The 16,711-nt window shown below is 41.0% G+C and overlaps 1 protein-coding gene across 5 annotated transcripts in view; it reads right to left on the bottom strand.

Moving 5' to 3' along the window:
• Positions 1-2,278: 2,278 nt before the first annotated feature.
• ATL2 (atlastin GTPase 2) overlaps positions 2,279-16,711 on the bottom strand; it is a 49,314-nt gene continuing 34,881 nt past the window's right edge. For 2 of the 5 annotated variants that reach the window (XM_053243386.1, XM_053243424.1), the window contains 10 exons: positions 13,139-13,195; positions 12,277-12,369; positions 11,938-12,076; positions 10,412-10,539; positions 9,010-9,066; positions 8,150-8,221; positions 6,626-7,057; positions 4,161-4,175; positions 3,909-4,073; positions 2,279-3,576 (listed from right to left, as the gene is read on the bottom strand). In XM_053243386.1, coding sequence (XP_053099361.1) covers positions 3,966-4,073; positions 4,161-4,175; positions 6,626-7,057; positions 8,150-8,221; positions 9,010-9,066; positions 10,412-10,539; positions 11,938-12,076; positions 12,277-12,369; positions 13,139-13,195 — 1,101 coding nt within the window. In that variant the 3' untranslated portion in view covers positions 2,279-3,576; positions 3,909-3,965. Of the gene's footprint in view, positions 3,577-3,838; positions 4,074-4,160; positions 4,176-6,625; positions 7,058-8,149; positions 8,222-9,009; positions 9,067-10,411; positions 10,540-11,937; positions 12,077-12,276; positions 12,370-13,138; positions 13,196-16,711 lie in introns of all 5 variants that reach the window. The other 3 variants (XM_053243395.1, XM_053243415.1, XM_053243403.1) reach the window with 3 other exon arrangements.

Raw genomic sequence — 16,711 nt, 5'->3', positions numbered from 1 at the left:
GACAGTGAGGCTGCCCGACGTCTAGGGCTCTGATACACCTGCAATCCCATAGGCGAGGGTGTGTGCTCAGAGCTAGCCTGGGCTTCCTTAGCCTTGTGTCTCTTCGACCTTTTAACATGTTGCTCTGACGCCGATGTCGAGCGCTTCCGCTTCAAGCCCAGAAGGACCCCTTCAGGCTTCTTAAAGGCATAGGCCGACATCGTAGTTGACACTCCAGAAGCCGAAGTGCCCGGCGTCGAGGCGATCTTCTTTGCCTTTTTCCTTGATGGCGAGGCATGCCTTGACGCCGCCGAAGTGGCTGAAATGGCGCCCTTAGATGATGTCAACACCGAGACTTTAGACTGCGTCATCGCAGGTCTCGAGTCCGGAGCTCCCGGTTGTTTAGGCTGCAAAGCCTGCTCCATTAGGTTAGCAGCTCTGTTCTTTAGAGTTTGCTTATTGAAGGTGGAGCAGATGCTGCAACTAGAGAGACTATGGGACTCCCCTAGGCAGAAGAGGCAAAGATCATGCCCATCCATGGAAGGGAGTTTCCCCGTGGCAGTCACGGCACCTTTTGAAGGTGGTTTTCTTTCTTGGTTTTTCCTTGCCGGAACTCATAGGCAAGCCCAATTACCCAAAATTCAGGGGTAGTAAGCTCACTAAATAGTGTACCGTGCCTTTAAGCCAGTTGTTTGCCAGAGTTAGACATCCGTTCTGCATCGTTCGCCAGAGAAGTCCGTTGTCCGTTCCGAGTCATCTGCTTTTTTTTTTTTTTTTTAACAGTTCGTCTTAACCAAGGTTGTCCGAAAAGATTAATCAAAGTCCGAAATAAGTCAAATCCGTGCCAGTCATAAATAACAAATATCTGAGGAACAAAAGTTTCCCGAAGATGTGAGCGCTTAGGCGGTCAACAAGAAACTGAGGAAAGGGGACACCTAACCGCCGTTTAAGAGTACTGCAGCCATGCCCTGCCGGCAGTTGGGCATCGCGAGGAGCTAGAGAATTCTATCCGAAGTGTGGTCTGCGCAGGCGCAGAACCCAGTCCTTATGGATGTTGGAACCACTACCAGATCTATGGGGATTGAAGAGGCAAGGTAGACAACTGGATCGCAAGTGGAGGAAGACTTTACTCAAATCTTACAGATTACAACATAGAGCACATTTGAAGATCTATGCTCTGGCAATACAGGCAGCAGAGAAGTGATTCTTTTCAGCCCATATTGCATCCACAAGTTCATGTCCAGTGGAGTTGTTCAGGGTTGTGAGAGGAATAGTAAGTACCCCTCCTCCCTTGAATCAGAATTTGGAACTATTACCCACTGTGACACATTTAATGATTTTTTTGTGAACAAAATATATATTTGGGCCAACTTGGATTTAGACCCCAAAATTACAGCAGTATCTGAAATGCACATGTCCAGCAACTCCTCTTATGTGGTCAGGCTGGATCAGTTCCAGTTTGACTCATGAGGCTGTGGACAAGCTGCTTAGAGCAGTGCACCTGTTCTCTTGACCCTCATCCAACATGGCATATACTATCCAGCAGGGAAGTAGTTGTAGAAGACCTAGTAGAGATCGTAACTGCTTCTGAGGGAGGGCAGGGTGCCTCCTTGCCTTAAGGAGGCAATTATTAGACCTCTTTTGAAGAAGCCTGCATTGGATCCCTCAGAGTTTAGCAACTCTATCGTCTCCATCCTTCCATGGTTGGGCAAGGTAATTTGAGAGGGTGGTAGCCTTCCAACTCCAGAAAGTCTTGGATGAAATGGATTATGTAGACCTGTTTCAGACTGGCTTTTAGGTGGGCTATGGGGTGGAGACTGCCTTGGTTGGCCTGATGGATGATTTCCAATTGGAAATTGATAGAGGAAGTGTGGCTTTTGGTCCTTTTGGACCTCTCAGCAGCTTTTGATACTATTTACCATAGTATCCTTCTGGAGCATCTGAGGGGATTGGGGATGGGATGTACTGTTTTGCAGTGGTTCCACTCTTATCTCACAGGCAGATTCCAGATGGTATCCCTTGGGGACTGTTCTTCAAACTCTGAATTTCCATATGGCGTCCCTCAGGGCTCTGTATTGTCTCCAAGGTTTAACGTCTACATTTCAAGAGATATGGTACAGGATGCTATCTATGCTGATGACACCCAAATCTTTTTCTCCATGTCAATATCATCAGGAGAAGGCATAACCTCCCTGAATGCCTGCCTGGAGGCAGTGATGAGCTGGATGAGAGATAAATTGACATTGAATCCATGCTTAACCAACCATGTGCAGCTACAGTTAATGCACTGAATCAGATCAACATTTCTAAATAAGAATCATGAGTTTAATTTCATATATACACAATTGATTTTAATCATGTACTGGAAAATAAATTACAGGAAATAACTTTAAAATGCAACTGAGGACAAATTTTCACAACAAACATTCCCACTGATTTCCCATGGGGTGAGATTGCAGTGCTCAAGGCAGGTAAATATCACAAATATATCAAAAACTCCAAATTGTTTTGATGCATTCACACATTTACATGAGCCACAAACATTCCTTTACAGGGACTGTACTTAGCCTATCACAGAACCAGGTTTTGCCATAAACTACAAAACTTTGATACAAAATTGTATTTATATATTTATATTTTATACATGCCCTGTGGTTTCTTAAAAAATTAGACACACTGTACAGACAATCCTAACTCATTGCTTTGTAGCTGTAGGCAACAGTTTTTTGGATGGATTTTCTCCCCCCAGCAATATTAATGGCATATTATATATACATGAAGGCTAAAACTGCAGAGAAAGACAGCTCTTGTTTGATATGCATTTCCTGTAGATCTCCAGATTTTAAAAAAGGCAAGACAATGTACACTTGGATAGCTTCCTTGGTTACAGTTGTTACCTCTAAATGTAAATTTCTGTGGAGAACAATACACATGCATTAGGGTAATACTGGCAGAAAAGGCAGTAAAGCAAGGAATAGCTAAACGTAGTGGCTCAAACATGACTTCACAGCCAACTGCTACTGCAGACATGTCAGTTGGATTCATGTTAAAAATGTTCAGAGTTCAAATGTTCGATGGGAACATTGTGTTGCTTCATACATTCTGTTGTAAGATTTTCTTGTATAGGTTTGATAATTACTTCCCTGAAAAACACTTTACAGTGGATATGTTTCCGCAAGACAGAGGGACACACCACCTCCCCACTGGGTACACAGTATACTAACTTCGTAGTTTAAAAAAATCCCCTTGTCTATATGACATTAGGTTGCCTCTTAGAAGCAAGCAGAGGAGAAAGTCTTTAAAAGCTGTCAAACCTTCCCCCACACACCCCTCCCGCACTACGGCGGCAGCAAATTGGGAAGCCAGTCAGACTAAACTACTTCTCTACAGTCAAATGTAAACTTTGGTTTATTGAGTTCTCATTGTACAGCAAGCAAGTCTAGGATGGGTAGGCAGATGAGATGAGGAGATGAACTGTCAATCTGTCTTTAATCTGGCATGCTGAGACATCTGTTCAGTCAGGCCTGCTTTGATAGAGTTTGTAACCGATTGTCTCATGGTATCCTCAATCAAATTATCCCCAAGAGGTTTTATCACCTGCAGTATGAAAAATGTACAAAAGAAAATAGAAAATAACTCAAAACCCCAAAACAACAAAGAAACCAACTTAAAAAATGAACACTTAAAACCCTCAAATATTAAATGCATTAGAAACTGCAAGAATTACCAAGAGTTGATTAGTTTGGCTGCCGCCAGCATAAGGTTAATAATTTACAGAGTATTAAGTGGTTTCTTCCTATGCAGTGATCAAGTGAATCCAAATCACTTTACAACTCCTAGATCAGGTGTAATTTCATACCCTCTAAATGCAGCATCAACCCGATATGTTTATAGCATTTATGCAAAGTGGCCCAGATGGTCCTGCTTACTGTCCTACGAGTGGTGAATGCTTCAGATACAGAAAGGGGGAAAGGTAAGAATACTGGCTAATTCTTCTTCTTGTTATTGTTGGATGGGAGTCGTTGCCGTTGCGCTGAGGTAAGAGCACGGCGAATCATACGACGTCTAACAACTTCAAAGAATTTCAAACACACCTAAAACATGAAGCGAGGAGTTAGAAAAAGGACTGGCAGAGAGCAGAAAGAAGTTTAGTTCTGGAAGTAAAGTCCACTGATTCTCACCTTCTTGGGACTCCTCTGAAGCAGGAAAATAAAGACAAAGATGGGAAGATTTAGAGTGGATCAGTAGCCAAGCAAGAATGCGAGTTAGATACAGGCAAAAGAGCACTTGCTTTCAAGATTTAGCCCTTACATGTGCAAAGACTTGTCAATCTATGTTAGTTATGTCTCCGAGCCTCTCTAGTATTAAAGGTTTAGAACTGACTAGACAATTTACGATTCAACTAGTACAATCCATCAATTTAGAGAATGTCCCTCATAGTGGGATGCAATGCGTTTCATCTTCCACCAAAAAAAAAAAAAGCTCGTTAGACACAACCAGAATTTTTCATGAATATTATGAAACAAGTTTGAGTACAAGAATTCCCATGACTATTAAGCTACCATTCCCTTTAGATGCTTCAAATCCACAAGCAGTGCCTAAGTTTTCATAGGTCCAATATTTTAGTCAGGATGAAGCACAGAACAATTTCCAATCCCAACCACTAAGATAAACCTGTATATGTTAAGAGGGATGGGCCACAAACACAGGTCACATCATACATTATATATTAGAAAAAAAGCAAATGGACTCAAGTGGAAAGTGAAGAATTCATCACCAAGATTACTCAAGTTGTACAGTTTACTGACTGAAAAGCCTCTTTTGTTAGCAAACTAGATTTTCAGTAGTGGATTGATATGGTGATTTGTATACATGCAACTGCCATGGATCTCTTAGATTTTGGTGGGGTTTATCCATTATAGCGTACTGCCCCATCTTCTCAAGATCTGAATGTCCTGAAAGTTAGATCCTCTTCTTCCCCTCAAAAGAATCCACTACTTAGACAACCTAGGACACCATTCTATTTAGAATTTAGGAATTGCATGGAGTCCCAATATGGAAGGGTTAGGGAGACCAACCACTGCCTTTGGAGATGGCCACAGACCATTTCCAAGGACAATGTACCAGATGAAGATCTCATGGCATCAGCTAAGATAGGCCTGTATTACTCAGAACTCTCTACCTTCAAAAATCATAATACTCAGCTGTCAAATTTATACATGTATTAAACAGTTGGGTAGGAGACAGCTATACAGGAAGACATGGGATGTTGATTGACAGATTTCCTCATGAAAACTTGGAGGGCTACCTGACCATCATTCTTTGCATATCATTTAGAGAAGCTGTATGCAGATAACAGACCTATCCAGTACTTAGGAATTATCTGAAAACGTGCCCATGGGTGTCGTTGACCTTGTCCCAAGCTTTGGGACACGGTCCTCAAATCTTGGAGGAAATTCCTAGTGATCTTCTGAGCAGAATGGTAAATATGCTATACTATCAGAGCTTTTTGCTTAACTTCAGTGATCCTATTTCTTTTATTCTAAGAGTAGCTGATCTACAATACAATCTTGAAGCCAGATTCCAGACAGACAGCAGGCAGAAGTCTATCCTTCAAGTTACACAACAGGATTCCACAATAGAAAAACTGACCCCAAGGAGAGTGGCACAAGTCTACAGTAAGTAAGGTGAATTATGAAATGATAATATTTTAGCCAGAAAGTACAAAACCTTTACAAATACTGATGTGACCACAGAAGCTCTAAGCAACTATGTGCTTGGAACACAAGATTAGAAGTTGGATTCGTTCACACTTTGATCTTCTGCGAGATAAAGCTTCACCTGAATACATCTTAGAGAAATGTCAAGAACTACCCATTAGTGACGTTGCAGAGCCTAATGAATGGTTTCTAATTAGGGCATAAAGTTTTAATAGATATGCTAATCTTTGGGTCTATGCAGTAGGGTAGAAAGCTCTTTGTTCAAGTATGCTTTAGGAAGGCCAGTTGAAATGGATGGCCTACTTTCTTTCCTTCCCTCCCCTTCCAGAATAGCAACTTTCATTAGACTCTGAAAAAACATTCAAGGTTCATGTGTTCCACCCCAGCTCTAATTGCTGTAGTCTCCCACTTTGACGTTATGTACTTATCTTTTTAAAAAACTGGTCTGCAGATGTTAAAGTACATTTTTCTTTTTCATGATATTAACTATTCTATCAGGTTTTCTGAACACCACATAAGAGAACCAAGCTAAAGTCTGTCTTCCTACAGGTATCCAGCTTATTAGTTTTCTGTTCAGTACGAGAGCTGAAGTGAAACGACGATAAGTACTGTGAGGCTCTTCAAAGACCACCTCCATGAAAAGGTAATCCTTCCTTACTTTTACGAACAAAGTTATACTACTTTTCCCTTAGGAGACTGATCTCTACCTTCTGTGGGTTTTCAAAACCTGTACAGATTAGGCATTTAAATGCTAGAAGATATCCTGGAGTGACTTCAAAGGCCAGATTTCTTCCTGTTGGTTTGTATTTCTGTGCTTGTGCTACGTTCATATAGAACAGGTACATATGCCAATTTTTGCCCAACAGCATTTAAGCAGATACGCCAGCAAGTTCCTTCAAGAAAGTAAACTTAAAAGAGATACCAACCTGTTCCCATAGTACTTCAGCAATCTGATCAATGAGTGTTCCAACTTCTCTGAATTCCCCAGAGTATTTAACATATGCCCAAGTACAAAGGGAGACCAATGCTAACCCCATCACAAGGTTACACAGGGTAGCTATAGAGTTCATGCCAAGGAATCCAGTCAATCCTGAGATTATGTACATGGCAAACATGACAGCAAAGAGAGTGGCTGGGGTGCGAGCAGCATAGAAGATGTTTTTGCCATCATTGTGCTTCAGAAAGTTTGCATAGATTTCGTCAAGCTCTTTGTCAAGCTGGTCCTGATAACGGCGACAGAACTCTTCCCCTCCCATCTTTTTCACAGAACGGAACTGTTTTATAGAAAGGTCCTTAAGATCTTGATGCTTTCGCTCCAGGTCCGCAGGGGCAATGTAAGGCTTATCTCCACCACAAACCTGCAAGAACAAACAGAGCTTCCCCATTAACTCACATAAGCTAGAACTGCCACACAATTCTAGTTTAGTTCATATGATAAGGTATTCAACTTCTGCATTAATGTGAAGTGACCTCACATTTTCTAGCACATCAAGTTCATTTTTCAGAAACTGGCAAGTGCTGACTAGGCAAGAGATCCTTTGGGAGCTGGATACTACCAAATGCTGCATAGGTTCCTCTCTGCTAGCTACCATCAAGAGCCAAGTAAAGATGCCATCTGAGTACCCTTGACATACTGCTCCTCAGAACATACCCTCTGCCTGACCAGTCAAGACAGTGGTCCAGAAAGACAACTCCTGAGGACTAATCAAAGTAATCCATGTGGAGCAAGGACTAATCAAAGGCACACATTCATTTCATGAGCTTGTCTGGCCCCCTCGGTTGGCGTTTAAGACACTTAGGTAGTTTTTCCACTGCAACTCTGTAAGCAGCAAGAACTGTTCTGCTGGGCAAGGGGCTGCCCAACTCTCCCTAGATGGGCCTTGTCCAGTGGCAGTGAAGCAGGGCTTTCTTGAAACTCTTAGATGTTCTGCCCCACTGCATCCTAAGTAGGGGTAGGACCCTTTCACAGAAACAGGGGGTGCAGCACTGATGGACAGGTGCCTGGCAAAATGGGACCCTCTTCCCACTGCATTGGACTAAACTGAGCAGTTGAGCCTGCAACATAGTAGGCACTTCAACCCAGTTCCAGCACAGTAAGCCACATGGGGCCATGGTTCCCAAAGCAGCTGCTCCCAGGAACTGGGATGGTCATGACAGTAGCACAAGGAGCTAAAGCAGAGTTTGAGCACTGGAGCAGGGTTCAGACTTCTGGACCTGCAGTCAGTGCAAAAACCCAAGCATGCTCCAGACTACAGAGTGGCTAAATACATGGGATACCTCCAGCAAAAGGTTTCACAAGGAGAAGGGGCAGGAAGCACTGTAGCCACTCAAAGAGCCGGGCTAAGCACCAGAAAGGATATAGGCTTCTTGCAGTGGTGTGGAACCTTTCAAGCTTTTCTTGATTAGGCAAAAAGCAAAATCTGTATAGTCAATTTACATCAATACCATACCTGCTCCATTCCTTTGTTGTAAGTATCTTTTGCTCCAGCTACTGCAGCAAGGTTGTTGGCTTCTGCTGTTGCCTTTAAAAACAAAGAACTAATTATAGCACAAAACTTTAAATCATAGATGTGTTTGTTGTGCAGTGATTTGCATGCATCCATTAATATGCATGGCTTCTATAGCCCTAAAATCCTACATCATTTGACTGCAGCATCCACCAAGTAGTGTCAGCTTTTCAGAACTCACTTTGAAAATGCAAATAGTTTTCTAGGCTACCATGCTACCAGCACTCAAGAACACTGCTTTAAAGGAATCTCTCTGAAACAAGCAGCATCAAGGTAATTTGCTAGGAAAAGTGTATTGGAACCTAGAGTGTGGAACAGCACTTCACAAAGTGATAAATATCTAAACGGATGAACCAGAATCTAACTCAGAGATGATCAGTTCACTATCTAAATGAATGTGGGCTCAGCTTCAATATCTATTCTCTCTAGTTCAAATGCTGAAGGCTAGGAAAGCCTTTTGCCAATGACACTAGAGATGAGAGCAAACGCTGGCTAAAATGGGCCACTGGTCAAAGAGAAGGAGGTGCCTTTGAATTCCAGTGGTACCTTAAGGAACCCCATGTGGACACTGCCAGGTTGTACAACAGCATGTCCTAGCTTAGAATGCAACTACTGAAGTAAATATTGATCCAAACCTTCCAACAATACCTAAACAAAGTTTATAAACAGCTGCAAAGTACAATATTGTTGATTATGATCTGGAAGGCAACTGAATTACCAAATTCTGGTTCACATGCTTCAGATCCATATATAGTGCTAAACCCATGAACTGCCATCCTATGCCCTTAAAGAAAGAAGTGTACCTGAAGCATTGACTTTGGATGAGGTAGTTCCTCTCCTTGGTAGATTTTAATATAAGCCTGAAAATGAAATTAGCATTTACTGTCTCATTTTATTTGACCTAGATAGCAATTGTTATGCAATATCAAAGTTTGAATTCAAATTACATTATGATTTAGTGCAGTGACATCCAGAGTATTTCCACAACTACTACACGTTCTAGCTTTTAGCAGTAACAGATTAGATTCCAACATCTCTACATTCTCTACCCATAGTGGCTTGACTAGGATGAAAAAGCTATGTTTCTCATAGGATTAAGTGACATTTGCTATTTTTGAAAGGTTTTCTTTACCAATGGTTCCACTTCATTTCCACAGATCAAGGGCAAGCTGGATTCCACACTATTCCACCCACCTCCAACTGCAGATAAATAAGACTGCTACAACAGACTTGCTAAAGGGATGTTTTATTGTAGTGTTTCCCAGCTCATGTGTCATGGGACACTGGCTGGTGTGCCCCACCGACTCATTCCGAGTTAGCTTCAGAAGTGGGGAGGTTAAACTTCCTGCTTTTGGGGCCAACTTGTCCCATAATCCAGGAGAAGGCAGCAAGCAAAACAACTACACAAAACCACAAAAAACTGCAGAGTGGCAAAAAATGTATCTGTGGTGGGACCTGCAGGATGGCCTATTTTTGTTTAATGTAGATGTGCCTCAATTTGAGAATTGCTAGGACACACTTATTGCACCATTGTGCGTTCTCTTGCTGTTTGGGACAAGGCTACCACAGCCAGAGCAGACACAATTACTGCTTCCAGAACAGTAGTATGAATATTAAGGAACTCCGTGTATCTGCAACCCATTGGCAGCTGGAAACTGCCCTGTGTTTCTTTTATTTATATTTTATACCACCTAATCTGTACATCTCTAGGCAATGTACAGAATTAAAAAACAAAAAGGTAAATAGAAACAATCTCATAAAACAAAAGAGATTTAGTTTAAAGTTAATTCAGTTAAAAGCCCAAGAAAACAGGTGTGATCTTCCTAAGAGAAGGAGCATTTTACACTGTGCTGCAGAGCAGCCAAGGATTGGCAATTTACTAAGCACTCAGCTGTTTATGCAAACTGATATGCTAGAAAAGTCACATGAGGCAATGATACTGACAAGTTTCAGCTACACCATTGTACTCAAGAACTGTGTAGGGCTATGAAGACAGCTGGAAAGCAGTTTACAAGATCAAAGCTAGATGATCACTAAGAGTCACAATGCTTTCAGATATGTCAGCTACAATGTGCCAAATTGCTTCCTATCAAATCTTCAATGCGCCTCATTCACAAGTCAGAGCTCAGGACCACAAGCTAGGGAGTTTTAATAGAAAGATCCCATTTTAAATAAAATGATCAATGAGCAAAAGTGTTTGCCTACCTTAAAATATTGCACAAGATCTCTACAAGTCACCTTCGAGCCACTGATTTCTTTTTCTACCAGATTTTCAGGGGCAAGCAGCAATGGAACCAGATTCCGTAGCTCTCTCTTAAAGTCTTCATCAATGTCTAGTGGAATTAGTCACAGAAATGGAGTTGCAAGTTTGTTTCAGTTAACATGGAGCTCCTTCTCTTCAGATTCAGTGGCAGCTTAACACTGAAACATTTGAACTTAACCAGATATAAAAGGTATATATAAAAGGCCCATCGCCTTAACCTTATAAAACTGACAGTAAGACTATCCACAAAAAGGATGCCCAATAACCAATGCAGCTTTGTCTTGGTACTCTTGATAAGCAATTAGATTTTTTTTTTGCTGAACCAATTTGCTTTAAAATAATGCAGACACTAGGACCCAGTTTCTGCCCAAATGTTCACATGACAATTCAGCCACCTAACGAAAAGCCAGTATGATGCAGCAGTTGAAATACTGACTAACACTGGAAAGACCTGGGTACAAATCCCTACTCAGCTATGAAGCTCACTGGGTGTATCCTGAGGAAGTCTCTCAGCCTAACTCATCTGACAAGGTTGTCATGAGGCAGAACCATGTTTGCCACCCTGAGCAACTTGATAATCTAGGACAATTTCCCAGAAAATCTTTTAAGGTTCTAGAAGCATTTTTGGTGAAAAAACACCATTTTCAAAGTCAGTGAAGATTCTACAAAAGCGTTCATTAACATAGCATGTCCATGCCTGAAGATGGTGGCTGAATGAAGAAAATTATAGAGTAGTTGCACTGAAATTAAGTTGACAAGTTAGGCAATGTCTAGCTTGTCCTCTTAATTTCAATGGGACCTACTTTGAGTAACTTTCTTCATTCAGCCAGTGTTTTCTAGGCCTGTGCAATTATCCAACGCTGAATAGCCAAAGCCTAATAATGCACACAGCTCTGCTGACACTGCACAGAGGTGGTGTTCCCAACATTTACCTCCCCACCCGGCCTGGCTCTCCAGTCTCCTTACCAGTTCCAAGGGCCTCTTAAGAGCATGGAGCTCTGCTGCATTTCATTAGCACCTTGGGAGGTGTACAGGAAATGGGAAGTATAGTCCTTGCCAAAATGCAGCAGGGCTAGCAAGCCAGGTCCAGTGCAGAAGTGCACATGAGCAATGTTTGCCTGCATGCAGCATCAGCTAGGCAGCACATATTGAACTTCTATGCAAAAATGGAGCTACTCTTTGTCAACTTTTAAAAGTAACAACATTCAGTCAGCCATGTGCCACATCAATACCAAACAAATACTAGCGCCCCATCATGCTCACTTTATTATAGCAATTGAACATTTGATTAAAATGCTCAGATAATTAGTACAAAGAATAATCTTGCCCTTCCCCATCAGGGTTGATTTGTATTTGGTTTCAGAATCTTATATATCTGCTATCTTTCAATAACTCTACTACACTCACATTTGAATGCAGTTCTGCACAGACTCAATGAGATATAGCCAGTAATGAAGAGAAAACCTACCATTTAGCCTCCCATCAAAGTTTGGGTTAGTCGCAACTTTGAGACCAGGGTGCGGCAACAGGAAACAGCCAAGATTACTGAAACACGAATGAATATGCTTCCTTACATTCTGGAGCTCTTCATGTTGATGTAATTTAACCTAGGAACAACATACGAAAAGCAAAGAGATTCTAGAAATCCTTGTGACACCCTGAAACTTTTAAAACATATTATAAAAACTACCCTAATCCAGAATGATTACTTGTATGTTCTACTTCGTTCATAAAGCATTCCATGAGAGATTTAGGAACATGGCCTCAGACATGACAGCAAACAAAAGGATTCACTAGAGTAGCTTACCTGCAACCTCTTTTCTAGAAATTGTTTTCCTCCTTCTAAGCCATATGGATGTTCATAAGGATAGCTCCAGTCTCTAATTAAGAACATTAGAGTCTATACAAGAAACACAGAATAATTAGCCATAACCCTAGTCACCAGCATGTGCACGCACACACACACACGAAACCAACAGTGAAGTGGCTATTACTATAAGTACTTTAAGGAAACTGATTCCAATCCCAGAACACAGGTAGTTTGAAAATAGAATAGAAGTCTAGTGTCAATCCCGTTTAGCCTTTCTAGAAGTGCAGAACCTGAGGTTCTACACTATTTTGTACCCAGATAGCAAAATGCGGACTCAACAGCTTTGGGCTACAATCCACAAGCCAGTCTTTTACTAAGCTACAACTGAACAAGCACTTAAGACCAATTCAGCCATAAATAGCTTGCATTTTTAAGCACATGCACATTACAGAAAGACTTCTGGAAGCCAGGACTTCTTGATGCATGTACATATGAAGTTAGAGAACATTTAGTTGCCCAACATGCTCCTTTTAATGTTTGCTTCTACTGATTGATTGATTGATTGCCGCCAAGTCAGTGTCGACTCTTAGCAACCACAGATAAATTTCTCCAGGACAATCTGTCTTCAACTTGGCCTTGAAGGTCTCTCAGTGGTGCATTCATTGCTGTTGTAATAGAGTCCATACACCTTGCTGCTGGTCATCCTCTTCTTCTCTTTCCTTCAATGTTTCCCAGCATTATGGACTTCTCAAGGGAGCTGGGTTTTCACATAATGTGTCAAAAGTATGCCACATTCTACTACAATGTGTTAAATTGCCCTTTAATATTAAATATGCATGCAAAGTTGTAGTCATATTACCTGAAATGGCTTTTGGTAGATTTCTTCCATAGCTAGTCTTCCATACTCTGTAAATAACTATTAAATAAGATCATCATGTAGAAAGTACAGACGGTTAACAATGCAGCATATTCTTAAACACTGAAAGGATTTCACCACTGAATTTAAGTCTGTTCATCAAATTACATGCTCAAATTGACCAAACTTGTAATATAGGGAATGCTTAAGTTATGCTAACAAGGCCAACGTCTTAGGCCAACACTTCTAGAATTTTGATTCACCAACAACAGTGCTGTATGTGAAACAAGACCAACTAGTCTTGGAGGAGAGGAGAGCTGGTCTTGTGGTAGCAAGCATGACTTGTCCCCATAGCTTAGCAGGGTCTGCCCTGGTTGCATATGAATGGGAGACTTGATCTGTGAGCACTGCAAGATATTCCCATCAGGGGATGAAGCCGCTCTGGGAAGAGCAGAAGGTTCCAAGTTCCCTCCCTGGCTTCTCCAAGATAGGGCTGAGATTCCTGCCTGCAACCTTGGAGAAGCCGCTGCCAGTCTGTGTAGACAGTACTGAACTAGATAGACCAATGGTCTGACTCAGTTTATGGCAGTTTCCTATGTTCCTAGTCCCTCAGTCCTGCAGACAATAAGTCAACCACTTGAAATTCATGCTCCCATATAAGCTTGCTGCTTTATATGCAGAGGAAAACCCCATTAGCCATTTTGTGTTGCAAGGCTGTATATGAAAAAGTTATTCCATCAACATTCTGGAAGTCTGGTGTTGAGAAGGAACCATTCCTCTTTAAACAACTGAAAAATGATTGCTTGTACAGAAGATATTCTTGCAATAGTGATATATTTGAACATTGATACCTGGTAATTGAGAATTCATGTTCCAGCAATGCTCAGCTCCCCACAACATTTGTTTGGTATCAGCTTGTAAACCATGTCATTAAGCCCCAGAGTCCAAACAGTTTGATCAGAACCAGTGCATGCATTTAAGTATTTTAATCATCCAATAATGGTCCCTTGTGTTCTTTACAAAGAAATTTCACCAAGCAAACATACTTCCTTCTTCAGTCCTAGTATTCCCTCTGCTCTGCCATTTTGTCCTTACTAATAAGAGCCCAAATCTAGCAGAGAAACATTTTTAAAAGCAAGCAAATGTGGGCAAGATCTCTATAAATTGTCTAGTTTAATTTCTCCCCTCCTCCAAGAATCTGAATTTTTGGGGAAGAATACACAGGCTTTAGGACAGAAAGAGTTACAAGGTTAATTCACTTTCTGAATTTAACACATCTCCAAAACTAGGTCTACAAGACAAAACCCACAACTGAGTTAAGGCTCAGTTTCATTTCATTCATTCATTCAATTTCTATACTGCCTTCTCAAAATGGCTCAGGGCTGTTTACATTAAAACACCACAATTAAAGTTAAAAACAGATTATGAAACCCCATAAAATTTTGAAGAAACTCCATATTTTGAGTTTCTTAGGGCAACTATGGAGCAACCACCTAATGTAGACAAGTGTCTTAGGGTTAATGCAAAATTAAAAAAAACAAATTTAAGTACGTTTCTGTATGCAGAACAGAAGTACTGTATACAAATGATATTCAATTGGATAATGAAAGTGAACTTTTATTTTAGACATCAGTTCTGTAGAAGTGGTGCCCAATAATGCTCTTGGGTTAGAAACTGTAATTGAAGAACAGAGCAACATAAATAAAGTGTACCTATGTAAAATGGTTTAAGTTGGATCTTTTATTGGTCAATTAATTTTGTATTTCAATTCATTTTATAAGCTGCTTTGGTGGCTTTTGGGGGGGCCAAGAGACCAGATATCTAAAAAAAAGACTGAATGGAGTATTTGTGTGTGTGTAGAAGTTTATTTAGCACATTTTGATGCTGCCCCAGTGTTCTCTAATTTCCCCCCTAATTAAGTTCTCTAATTTAAAAACTCAACTAGTTGTGTAGAAGGAGCTGGAGGCACGAGGCAAGACAGGAAGCCAGAATGAGTGAAGTTACTCATGACTGGCTACAGGATATCCCTACCATTAGCCTATAGTCCAAGAGGGCTATAAATCACTAAGAAGGAACATACAGGGGGTTTAAAGTTTATGTTGGTCACTTGACAGGAAGCAAAATTCTGTTATCACACTACCCATGAACATACTAAATTTAATAGTTAGGCAGTTAGAACTTAATTTTATATACACACAAATGTTTCTTATGATTTGTGCTGCTACAATAAAGGGATCAATTTTGTAGTGTTTAAGTTTCCCCTCCTTTTTAGTTGGAGGATTGAATCAAGAAAGTGTTTAGGTCAGTTTGATTGCAATTAAAATGTTGTTGAATGAGAGAAGCAAGAAGTGACAGTGCCAACATGAGAAGTCCTATTTAACGGCTCCTTTCTAGAGAGATTCAGCAGTCAAGACGATTAAGAGTTCCAAATGGCAATTCATACTTCCAGAAACTAGAGTTGAGAGGAAAAGACGAGTACTAGGGGTCCAAGAGACCCCATAGGAGTTACAAACGAGGTCATTACACAATTTAGATACAACCCTCATCATACTACTATGAACAATCCTTTCACATTGAGCTGAAAAATTCCATTGCAGTTTTAAAAACCTGACTTAATGGGGTCCATTTGATCCTAATGTCAGATTATTAACTTTTTTTGCAGGCACAGACATGCTAAACGCAAGCAGTGTTTGCTCTAAAAGGTTTTATCAGTGAGCAGTTCGGGGCGACAGTATCAAGACAGTGTGTGCATATATGTATTATTATTATGTGCCAGTATAGATACTACACATACCTCATAATTATGGAAGGAAAGGAGTGTATCCCACTGTACCATGTGAAGCAGATCTTTTTGCCACCAGGCAGGCATTCTGTGTGTATTTCACATATTTATCTGTTTGTTTGTTTGAAGCATCCCTTAATGACACAGGGAACATAGTCTCCGCATCTTCTCTCCCCACACCCCAAACATCTTTCCCCGCAAAGTCACCTCCTTTAAGAGCTCCAATCAGGAAAAGGAGCAAGACAGATGCGCTTCCTTGCACGATCCACCAATTTTTGCTAAAGCAACCTACTTAGGAAGAAGGGCCCTCAACAATAATTAGGAACAGGCACAACCTCTGTTCACCAACACATCAAAACTCTCTGCTGCAAGTCAGGCAACTTGTCTGTGCATTAATCTTTTTACCTGCTGCTACTATTCAGAGGTCACACTTCATCTATGTGGAACATTGTCCACGCTTATGACTTTGACAGTGGGCTAGTTCAATGGACTATGACAGACATTTAAAAAGGAGTGATTGGTCATGTCACTCTTCCCTGCAGTGCCCTGCTGGCAAACTAGTTTCTACTCCTCACTCTCATCTGAAACAGGGGTTGGGACGGGAGAGAAGCAGCTCTTTTAGTCATTATTAAGCCAAGTAAGTTGTGCCCAGGTACAGAGGGAAGGGCACTAGCTAGCCACAAGCCACATTGATGCCACCCAACATTTCAAATCTTGGGAAGAATACTCCTGCCGATTCCACATTTTGCATGGGCAGTCTAGCCCTGCCACTTAAATTACTTTTCAACTCTTTA

The sequence above is a fragment of the Hemicordylus capensis genome, chromosome 1 (genome assembly GCF_027244095.1).
Source record: "Hemicordylus capensis ecotype Gifberg chromosome 1, rHemCap1.1.pri, whole genome shotgun sequence".
NCBI classification, from domain to species: Eukaryota; Metazoa; Chordata; class Lepidosauria; order Squamata; family Cordylidae; genus Hemicordylus; species Hemicordylus capensis.
This window is presented reverse-complemented; position numbering and strand designations above follow the sequence as displayed.